General features: G+C 35.6%; 1 protein-coding gene across 1 annotated transcript in view; it reads left to right on the forward strand.

The window, feature by feature from the left end:
• The window catches only part of LOC122539219 (mucin-16-like), a 59,569-nt gene extending 47,778 nt beyond the window's left edge, over positions 1–11,791 (forward strand). The window contains exons 56-61 of the mRNA XM_087975845.1: positions 56–219; positions 2,729–2,919; positions 3,188–3,255; positions 6,202–6,362; positions 7,908–8,020; positions 10,219–11,791. Coding sequence (XP_087831971.1) covers positions 56–219; positions 2,729–2,919; positions 3,188–3,255; positions 6,202–6,362; positions 7,908–8,020; positions 10,219–10,311 — 790 coding nt within the window. The 3' untranslated portion in view covers positions 10,312–11,791. The remainder of the gene's footprint in view (positions 1–55; positions 220–2,728; positions 2,920–3,187; positions 3,256–6,201; positions 6,363–7,907; positions 8,021–10,218) is intronic.
• The last annotated feature ends 273 nt before the right edge of the window (positions 11,792–12,064 follow it).

Below are 12,064 nucleotides of genomic sequence, written 5' to 3' on the forward strand. Positions count from 1 at the left end.
AAGATGAATATTATTACTTATGAACTGTGATTACAAATATTTTTGTTTCTGGCAGTGCTACAAATGAGATTTACGTGAAAGTACAAGCAGCTTGTGCTTTCAGAAATGGTCCTCAGAAAGTTGATGAAGTTATTGTGAAGCAGGCATTCCAAGAAAGAACAAACAATACCTCAACTCTAACAACGTACACACTTGAAAGCAACAGTCTCCTGATAACTGGTAACTAACTATTGACAATTTAATTTAATCTCTATCTTAACAAATGTCCTTCGTATATTTCAATCAGACTATCCATATCAGAACCAATTTCAGCTGAGATAACTTGTGCGAGCAATGTTCATTTGCTTCGTCATTTATTGAACCATGTTCTCAACCAGCGAACTAGTATGTTTGTTAGTTGCTAAATTACAACATTTATTCATTTAAGAAATTAACTAAATTTATTTGTAATTTTTCATTACAATGCCAATGGGCAGTATTTGGAGAAGAGTCCATTGTTCCACTGGTCTCTATGTACAATTACTAACTATTGACCTACTGACCGCTGGATTATTATAATCTTGTTTTAGATTAATTTCACTGTTAGGTTGCTGCATTTAAAAATAAATCTTGTGTATTCTGACACAAGAGATGTTAGCATTTGGGATTGGAGTTTCTCCTCATTTTGAGCCAATGTATAAATAACCCACATTCCCTGGTCACAGGTTTTGAAGAAAAATGTTTCTTTTACTCTAACTTAATTATTAGCCCTGAATTAACATATAAGTATAATGCGTTTTGAGAAGATTTGTAGCTCAGGTTGAGGTTCTGGATCATTTTCTGGCTCAGCTGGAAGGATCATTTTCACACGTTTTGTCACCATACTAGTTAACATCATAAGTGAGCCTCTAGATGAAGCGCTAGTGGTATGGCCCACTTTCTATTTATGTGTTTGGGTTTCCTTGAGTTGGTGGTGCCATTTCCTCCAGTGATGTCATTTCCTGTGGTGATGCCAGTTCCTATTCTTTTTCTCCTGAGAAAAAGATCAGGAAATGGCATCACCACAGGAAATAGCATCACCACAGAAAATGACATCACCAACTCAAGGAAACCCAAACACATAAATAGAAAATGGGCCATACCACCAGTGCTTCATCCAGAGGCTCACTGATAATGTTACCTAGTATAGTGACAAAACATCTGAAAATGAACCTTCCAGTTCAGCGAGCAAACCTACATCCATATGAGTATAATGCTGGAGTGGGGATATCATAATTTCCCTGATACAGACTGTCATTTTGATATCTAGTAAGAAATGGGTTCACATAGTCCAAAAGTTATTTTTAATAGACAAGAAGGAAACAATTTTTTAAATCATTTTATTCAAAGGCAGATCTCTCAAATGAAAGAACTGTCCGCAAACTCCGTTTCATTTTGTTCATAGTACAGATAGTTAATTTAAGACTTTCTTGCAATTTTATTATTATCAATTTACAGACACTCAGTTGAAAGAATTGATACATGTTACAAATAATACTTAATATTGAAAATTCTCATACATGATTTTTATCCCTTCGCCATCTCACTCAACAACTTTGGAATCTTAAATGATGTATACAAATCATAGAATCCCTACAGAATGAAATCAGACCATTAGGCCCATCAAGTCCACATAGACCCTCTGGGGAGCATCCCATCCTGACCATCAATCCCATGACCCAGAATTTCCTATGGCTAACCCACCTAGCCTGCACATCCCTGGACCCAATGGGCACAGTCAATCCACCTAACCTGCACAGATCTTTGGATTATGGGAGGAAACCAGAGCAAACCTATGCAGACATGGGGAGATGTACAAACTTCACAAAAACAGTGCCCTAGGCTTTGGTTGAACCCAGATCCCTGGTGCTGTGAGGCAGCAGTGCTAACCACTGGGCCACAGTGCAGCACCAACTCAGTACTCTCAACATCTGTCCCAAGTGGCATTATTCAATGTGAATTTTGGGCACTGGATATTGAAAGACTATCCAACTGTAGAAGCCAATATAATTAGACCCAATACCACTTTCACTCAGTATCCAGGTATATAAATGTTGCTGGGTAGGGTGTTGACTACATAGACTTCAGTGATTTCTCTCCCTGTAGCATTAAGAATTTGAGACCATTTGTGGGACCTTCATCACAACTTAACTGAGGAATCACTTCAGGAATCAGTATGGGTCCTTTCCAGTTTGCGTTATATGACTGTTTGCAGAATAAACTCACAGTGCCGTCAGGAAACTACAGCAAGCGAAGTGCTTTTTTGGCAACATTAATAGAATAGTTCTGCTAAACTGTTAAACTGACAAGATATCAGAATATAACTTCATCTTGTTTGTCTGCTTGAAAATCATGAATTATCTGAAAATTACGTAATTCATTGTTAACATAAAATTAGGTTCAACTTTAGAGTCCTTTACATATGCTTATATTGCAGAACTAGGGAAAACAAGTTTCTAATTTCAGCTTTAATTTTTTATCTACATTTATTAGTTTATTTAAAAGAACTGTTGGAGGCATTTATATTTAAATGTTTTAAAGATTTACTAAGCAAATCTTTAAAACATTTAAATATAAATGCCTCCAACAGTTCTTGATTTGCTTTACTTTCCAACTGGTCTTATGTAAACTTTTCCTACAGTCTTTATAGTCAATTACAATTATTGTTGCATGAGTTTTGGAAAACATTAAAAATGCACTTTCTTTTTAGGTTGTGAGCAACTGAAAACTACTGTGGAACCTGCTACACCTGCAGAACGAGAGCTGCCAGCAATGTCAGAAAAACAGGGAGATCTCACCTTTGAAGTTAACTTCACAGTAATAAACTATAACTTTACAGATGGACTCCAAATTCCAAGTTCTGCTGAATACAGACACATGACAACAAATCTTATGCGAAACGTATGCACTTTGTTTTTCACTAACAGCATTAACGTTAGAATATTTATTTAAAATACCTGTATATTAAATAATGGTTTCCAGAAAGCAAATTGTTTGCACTTGATTTAGTTAGTTATTCAATACAGACTTTGAAATATTTTTCAGTGTTACAAACAAAAGTAGAAACTATATTTTAAACTTGCTGTTCTAAGTTATTAATTGCTGTTTTAAGTATAACTTTATATGTTTTGAAAAGAGAAAATTTACAATTACTCTTATATTTCTTCAGCTCTCAAATTTATTTGAAAACAGCATGTTAAAGGACAGTTATAAATTTTGCCACATTACTAGTTTAAGGTAAGATTTAAAAAAATTACTATTCTTATATAAGCTGAGTAAAATCATTTAGGTCAGTAATCCACTACATGAAATCTCATTATGGTCAGAGCAAAACTAAATGTATAGCCTAAGCAGTGGGAATGTGAGGGATAAAGAAAATAAGTTAAAATTATAAAAATAAAAGTTATATATCAGCAGTTACCAAGACTCTAAAGTAAGTATCCTTTATTCAATGAAATGTGAAAGAAGATCTAGTTTTAACTTCAGAACTTCAATAGTTTGTCTGTTTGTTTAATCCCTTCCTCAAAATACAGTGAATGCAGATTTTTTTAAAAAGGCAGAGGTAAATAGATTCTTGATTATCAAGAGGATGAATGATTCTCGAAGGTATGCAATAATGTAGAGCTGAAATCAAAACCATATCAGCTACATTCTTATCGAATGGCAGAGCAGGCCTGAGGGGCCAAGTGGCCTATTCATTTTTCTTTGTCATGTATCTTGGCATTTAAGCAAACGGCATAGAGCCTTTTGTTTTTTAACAGGGTAATCGCAAAAAAACGTTCAGAATTTGAAGCATTATAAACTGTTAGAAGTGAAGCATAAATGAAATAAAAGAAGTTTACTTCAAAGGGTCTTGAGTGCAGAATGGCAAAGGTCAAGATTTTTACTGAATGGAGGATCAAGATATTTGGGGTATAACTTCTATTGAGATAGTTCCCTTTTGACCTGGCCATAAAAATACTGGGAGGGCAGAGGCACATATGTTGGCTTATTCAAGACATAAATTATTTCCATTCTGTTTTTAAAATTGTGATTATGGTGGTGAGCATCTTTGGTCTGAGGTTTCCCTTTAGGTTCTAAGAAAGCTTCAAACATTTATTAAGAAAAAGTAGTCAACTGTGGGAGAATAGTTAGCTTCAACAAGGTTCATGCCTCTTTTTCTGTTGGTGCACGATGTAAACAATTTAACAGTTTGTTGTTCAGATGCTTCTAAGTGTTTTGAAGGAAGGCAGTAAGGTCAAGTCCAGCAATTACAAACCACTCAGTTTTACTTCAGTGGTGAAGAAGCATATAGAAACAACTATTCAGAATAGAATTTATAGTCGCACAGAAGAGGTTGTGTTGATTAGGAAGAGCCAGGTGGATTTTTAAAAGGACAATAGTGTTTAAATAACCTGCTGGAATCCTTTGAAGAGATAATGGAAAGGCTTAGTGATGAATGTGATATACTTGGAATTCCAGAAGGAATTTAATATTTATGTCATACAACTGACCTATGAAGAAAGATATTGATTGTGGAATAAAAGGGAAACAAAATTGACTGAGTGATAGAAAGCAAAAACTAATGGTCAATGTATTTTATTTTGAGGTTGGCTTGTGCAGGAGTTTGCATTGGGGCCCTTGCTTTTCATGACTAACATTAATGATGTAGCGGACAACATCAAAGACAATGGATAATATAAGAATTGAAACTTTTACAAACTGTGTGGAGGAAAATATACAACTCCAGAAGGACATTGACATGTGGCTGGAGTGGGCAGACAGGTGGCAGATAGGGTTTTAATACAGTGAGCTGTGAGGAAGAACAATAGAAGATAAAGCAAAATAGGCAGTAGAGTTCTAAAGTTAAGGGGGTGGGGCAGTGGCAGTGGTGGGGGGGGGGGGGGGGGGGGGGAGGGGGTGGTAGGAGGAAGGAGCAGAGGGGCTTGGCAGGACAGGCTGAGATAGCCTCTCATGAAGCCAATGCGATCTTGGCTTTATTAATCAGGGCATAAAGTACAGCAGCAAGGAAGTGATGTTGAATTTGGATAAGATACATGTTAGACCTCAGTTGGAATATTGTATACAATATTGAGCGCCACATTATAGGAAGGATATGAATGTATTGGAGAGAATGCTGAAGCAATTTACAAGTACAGTTCCAGGGATGAGAAATTTCTATATGAAGATAGATTGAAAGAGTTGGGTTTGTTGTTCATGGAGAAATGAAAACTATGGGAAGGTCTGATAGATATTTTCAAAATTATAAGGGGTGGATACCATTGATAGAGAGAAACAGTTCATGCTTTCAAAAGGATCAAGAACCAGAGGGCATATATTTAAAATGATTTGCTAAAAAAACAAATGTGAGATGTGAAAACTAATAGTTAGGGTAAGGAATGCACTGCCTGGATTTATGGTGGAGGCAAGTTCAATTGAAGCATTCAAGAAGGCATTAGCTGATTATTTATATAGAAATAACATGCAAGAGTATGAGGGTAAAGCAGGAGATTGGCAGGAGGTAATGATGCATACTTGAAGAGCCATTGTGAACATGATGGATCTAATGACCTTCTCTGTGCCTTAACATTTGTTTCCAGAATTGCACTGGCTACCTGAGGATCCTATGTGATTAAACTCATTCCAAGACCCATCTGCCTAAGGACTCCTGTTCCACCCCTTATTAGACCCCAGATCCTTCTCTCCAACTTTTTTCTCACTAGCAATATCCCCAAAGCCCTCATAAAATTCTAGAACAAAGAGTGGGAAAATAATAAAAATAGAAACTGTTGGTCTGGCAGCATCTGTGGTGAGAGAAACAGAGTTAACATTTTTAGTCCCATGACATTTCTGTGAATTGTAATGTGGGATTGAAAGAGAGAAAAAATGATTTCATTTCTATATGTTGAAACACCAATAATAATTAAAATATAAAATAACTTCCAGTAGGTGCACACTTGCAGTTAAATGTGCAATCTGGAAAATAGCACGTGCGCACCTACTGGACATTACTTTCATGTCTATGTGTCCCAAATTACAATTTCCATTTTCAATTTTTAATTATGAGGCTTTCTGCTTGCAGTAGCATTATTTTTAACCAATCTAATTGTCTATGTTAACCATATATATATGCTGTGCAAAAGACTTCATTCACTATATAATTAAGATTTTATTTCTATTTTAATTTCTGGTCTGTTTCAACAGTCCAGGATCAATCAAAGTTTCCACTTCTTGCTACTTTGATCCTTCAAAATCAAACAGACCAATCCTTGCAAAAGAACTGAGATCAGAATTTGATGTTGGAACAAATGGATCAAGATGGCTTGGCAGATTATTTCAACTTAGAAGTGATAGTGTATCTGTGGGTATGTATCAGTCCTGCATTGTTATTCTGAATTGATTCACATATTTTATAATGATTTTTATTAGCAACGAACTGTCATTCTAATAAACATAAAGGCGTGCAATTTGCTGTGAAAGTTAATTGTGATGCATAAATTTATACTGTGCCTTAAGGTGGGATAAATTAGGAATATCAAATAAATATAAATGTTTTCTGCATTTTACTCTCATGCTACCTCCAAAATATAACATGGGAATTAAAGGATACAATATATCATAACACAGAACTATAATTTCATAGATCTTTGTTCAACAATTGTTCTAAAATGTGAATGTTTTCTAAAACTCCTGCAGTCTCAATTTGTATCAATTTGAACCAATGTTTAAAAGAGCCTAGAAAGAGTTTGTGGTCAGCAGGGCTACACATAGTTTTACACACTGGATGCACCAACAGGTTGATGCTTAAGTACATTATTGGGAGAAGGAGCAAATGCAAGAAGAAAATAGGACAGGCGATGTTCAGAGACCTAAGTAGACAGGTGGACTTTTAAAGGCTTGGTGGTATCAAAAAGTGCTGAGAGTGCCACATATATTTCAATAAAGATTAGGCATGAAAAACGTGCTTAAAATGAACATTGGTTTGTTGACTTCCTTTAACTGAAACATGTTGCTAAGCAGCACCTTCTGTGGAATCTAAAGTGATTATCCATTCAAATCTGATGGACCAGAGCCTTTCAGGTTTCAGCTTGGAGAAATGATTTGAATTCACTACTGCATCACAGCAAAAGCAAATTCCCTCATTCAACACACTTTATATTGTGTGATTCAAACTCTTTGAATCAGAAGCAAAAACAGAAATTGCAGGAAAAGCTCAGCAGGTCTGGCAGCATCTGTGGAGAGAAATCAGAGCTAACATTTCTGGTCCAGTGACCCTTGCTCAGAACTGGACCCAAAACATTAACTCTGATTTCTCTCCAGAGATGCTGCCAGACCTGCTGAGCTTTCCCAGCAATTTCTGTTTTAGTTTCTGATTTCCAGCATCCACAGTTCTTGTGGTTTTTCTTTAAATTGATACTTTAACATACAGTCCCTTTTGGGAAAAAAATCTGCATTCTTACCTGGTCTGGCCTATATGTGATCCATAACAGCCAGTCTTAACTCTGACCTGCACTCTGGGCAAGTAGAAATGAGCAATAAATACTGGCCTTGCTAGTGATGCCCAAATCCCATGTACAAAAAAGTAAAACAAAGTAGCATAATGTTCAAGTCCAGGATAAGTTTTGCTACAATACGAAAACAAGCTGTTCATACTTTGTTCTAAATTAAGCCCTCATCACTCTTTACCTTGCTCTTGAACATGCACCCTGGTTGCTGGACACCTAAAGTCCAGCACAATGTTAAAACAAGTCTTGTTTTCCTTTTATAGCTTATCGTAATGCTTGCCCAAAAATATTGAATATATTTTCTATATGCTTAAGCATAAGCTATAATTGGAATATATTTATTGGTTATTTTCATTATTATTGTATGTACAATTGTATTTTTATATTGTGTTTATCTCCATGCAGACCCCATGGCTCCTGTCTTCTCTGATCGATTTGAATTACCGTATTGGGCCATCATAGTTATAGTATTTGCCATTCTGCTTGCTCTGTTCCTCATTACGATTTTAGCTCTCTTGGTAAGTATATTCAGTTGCCTTAATGATATTGTATTACAAAATTGTAGACCAGCTATCACATTAAGGTATGCAGGTTTGTTTTGCCTGTTTACTAGTTGCAGAATTACTTGGCCAAACTAAAGTTCTGTTAAATAATTGAAGAAGTTACCTCACATATTTACTCAGTAATTTTTCAAAACTATTGATGGAAAAGATTATCTAAAACAACTCAATAATTTCTCAAACCAGTATCAGAGATGAAAGATGTATTTGAATATTTCTATTCCAGAAATGTTCTCAAAACCATTTGCAAAAAATGCTTTTTGAAGCTTTCACAAGCTTAATTTGTTAGTTCAATGTTTTTGTTACATCCTTTTGCCACATGTTGACATCCCAATGCCCAGATTATGGAGAAATGTGTTATTGACTGCAGTATTGAGATGGTGATGTGTATCATGATGTAATAATGATATCAACAACCATAGGGTCACACAGCACGGAAACAGACCCTTCAGTCCAACCAGTCCATGCCGAACGTAATCCCAAACTAAACTAGTCCTACCTGCCTGCTCCTGGTCCATGTCCCTCCAAATCTTACCTCTTCATGTGCTTATCCAAATGTCTTTTAAGCATCCATCCCTTACATCCACCACTCCCTCGGGAAGTTCATTCAACACACGATCTACTCTCTGTGTAAAAATATTTGAGCCTCATGACTTTTTTTTCAAAGCTCTCTCCTCTCACTTTAAAAATGTGCCCCCTAGTCTTGAAATCCCCCATTCTAGGAAAAAGACAATAATCATTAACTCTATCTATACTGCTTATTAGTCATTTGCAAGACTATGAGAAAAATCATGAAATAGTCTATCCAAGAAAGAGATGCTTAGATATACTAGGTTGTAAGTAATGGAGTCTGAGGAAACATACCAGTGTTTGATCCAAGTTGTTCATGGATAACAGAAAACATACCGAATCCAGAACAATCTATAAGTTACCTGAAGAAATCTAAATAGTATTCAAATCCAAATCAAACCACAAACTAAAGGTAAATAACAATAACAAACTCAAAACTCAATAGGGCAACTAAAGTCAAAGATTAGGAATGAAGGCAATGTTGGGATGGAACAGTACAAAATGCTGCTGAATATTGCCATGTTATTATGCTGTTTTAGTTAGTTCCCCAGATATATTGGATGATGCCTGCATCTCCAACTGAGAAAATTGTATAGAGTGTCTGGGTGTGAGGGGTATTGGGTGCATATATGCTATTTCCTGGTACCTTCAGATTTCTGGCTGCAGGAAGCGCTGGATGCAGTCTCGCTCTAACCTGCAGATTAATTAGGCCAGATAGACCAAAGTCAGAAATTACAGCTGCACTATAACAAGAAAAATAATCAAATAAAATCTTCAGCTCAAAATATTACATCAAATGGCCTTTCACAGACTGCTTTTTCAATTTGTTTAATTAATTTGTCTGAATGTGGCATGTGTCTCTTGTACTCACAATACTGACAAATTGTAATATTTCACATATTACAGCTTCACAAATAAACATTGTGGAGCACAGAAACTAGGGGCAGGAGTTGTCCATTTAATCCTTTCAGCCTGCTCTGCCATTCAATATGATTATGGCTGATCCTCCATTTTAATGCCGTTTTCCACTTTCTCCCCATGTTCTTTGATGCCTTTAAAATCTAACATTCATCTGTCTCTTTCTTGAATATATTCATAAATTTAGCCTCCACAGCCTTTATGGGGAAAAGAATTCTGCAGTTCATAACCCTTTGAGTGAAGAATTCTTTTCTGATCTCAGTCCAAAATGGTCTACCTGAGACTGTATCCCTGCTTCTAGACCAGGAAAAACACCCTTCTTCCATCTACCCTTTCCAGCTCTGTTAGAATTTTGTATGTTTCAATCAGATCCCCTTTCATTCTCTTAAACTCTAATGAATATAAGCTCAGTTGAACCAATCTCTCCTCATAGGACAAGCCTGCCATTCTAGAGATTAGCCGAGCAAACTTCTGCAGTACTCCTCTACAGCATCTTATACTCTCTTTGAGAAGGAGACTAAAACAATACCCAGTATTCCAAGACTGGTCTCACCAATGCCCCGTATAACTGCAGTAAACATCCATACTTCCGAACTCAAATCCTCTTGCAATGTTAGCCACCATACCATTTGCCTTCCTAATTGCTTGCTGTTTCTGTTTACTTCTAGATTGCCTTATGTGTAAGGAACAGATTTACTGGTTTCTACAACATGTTACAAGATCCTTTTGGAATATACTATACACATCTGGAAGGAAAATAGTAGTTCTGCAGCAATTCAACATTACAATGATGACTAACAAGAAATGAATGGAATAATCTTTGTGGCTTACAGAGAAAAAAAAATGAATGTACTGCCAACCCATCATCTTGACTTTTGAGGACTGCTCACCATTTCCTCAAAGATTTTTATTATTCCTTGATTGTATTCTTGGTAATCTATCTGCTTGGTTTACTTGGATATGCATGCAATTTTTCTGTGAAGAGTATTTCAGAAACAGACCTTAAAAATCAGACATTTCTCAGAGCAAAACATAACTTTCAATCTGTCTCCAAAGTTTCAAACATAAATGATATGATACATCCTGAAAATAAGCTTAGGAATTCCAGTACCTTCAGGCTTTGAATTTACTCCGATATATATGGGACAAATATTAGCTACACAAGGAACAATTATACTTGGAAAACTATTTAAAATTAGCTTTAAATTTCCACTTCAGTGGCTTCATAGATGTACTAAGAGCCACTACCCATCCAAAAGTTATCTTCTCCATTTTTATTTCTATCCATCACACAATTCTTTTTTCTTTCAAAATATATTTTATACATAAACAATGTCTAAATAGAAACAGATATATAGTCAAAAATACAGTTCAGTACTGTATAGTGGCATATCAAAGAAAAGAACAAACATGGGAGTTTGGCTCCATCCAAACAAACTACAGCCATCTCTTACTTGAACCTGACTATGTTTACATGCATTTGAGGCACCAGGAGGGTCCAGTAACTGAATAAACCCCTATCTAACTTCAGCAAAACCTATGACACAATTCTCTCCAGCTTCTGACAACCTGCTTGTGAGCTGCCTCAAGTTTAGAGACAAAGGAATCATTATACCTCACCTGGATAACTTCCCATTTTGAACATGCTAGCTTTCTTTGCTAATACTAAGGAGATAGAGAGAGAGAGAGAGTGGGAGAGAGAAAGATCAAAGAATGCAAATATATTAAGCTCTTTGAACATTAGCTATGAACACTGAATGTCATTAACACTTATTGTACTTCTTAAAATCTGTCCAGGCATTTTCTTCTTACAAATCATTACTCTGTACTTTAACATTGAAAACTGTTTGTGATTTTGCTGTTATCTATTTATATGCAATTATCAGGGTGGTTATTCATACTGTCACTGCCAATAACAGAATTCAAAAGAAATGTACCTCGGGAAACTGTGAGCACAAAGACCACACTGGCAGTGATAGATTATGGCATTAACTATTATAGATGTAAATTAAATATAATAAGTTTTGATAGTCTAGGAATAAAAAGTAAATTTTACATAACTACTATATATTTACATAAACATTATTTTTATAACAATTAACTTAAGATTCTGCCATTAATCATTGTGAATGAACTGACACTCAATAAATATACTCAATAAATGTCATCTTTTTTTCATATTTCGGTAAATTGCAGTACGTTATAAGCTTACATACAAATATTTTCACAATGTTATTCAGTGTCAAATTCATAGATAATGAAAGTTATTGGAGGTAGTATTCACCTATAACCTAAATAAAATCTTAGTTTGAGTGCTATGTGCCTGTAGATCATAGGAAGGAGTTTAATGACATACAAAGACGATCTAGCAGATTCACTTGGTTGGTATCAGTTTGAGCAAAAATAAAAAAAAATTCAATAGCCTGTAAATGATTATTGGGTTATGGGACAAAAGTGGGACAGGGTTTGTAGAATTCAGAGGTCATGGAATTGATCTCCAGAGTTAGTAACTGG

This window comes from Chiloscyllium plagiosum, unplaced genomic scaffold (assembly GCF_037043375.1).
Source record: "Chiloscyllium plagiosum isolate Xiang-an unplaced genomic scaffold, Cpla_swu_hap1 HiC_scaffold_28, whole genome shotgun sequence".
Classification (NCBI taxonomy): domain Eukaryota; kingdom Metazoa; phylum Chordata; class Chondrichthyes; order Orectolobiformes; family Hemiscylliidae; genus Chiloscyllium; species Chiloscyllium plagiosum.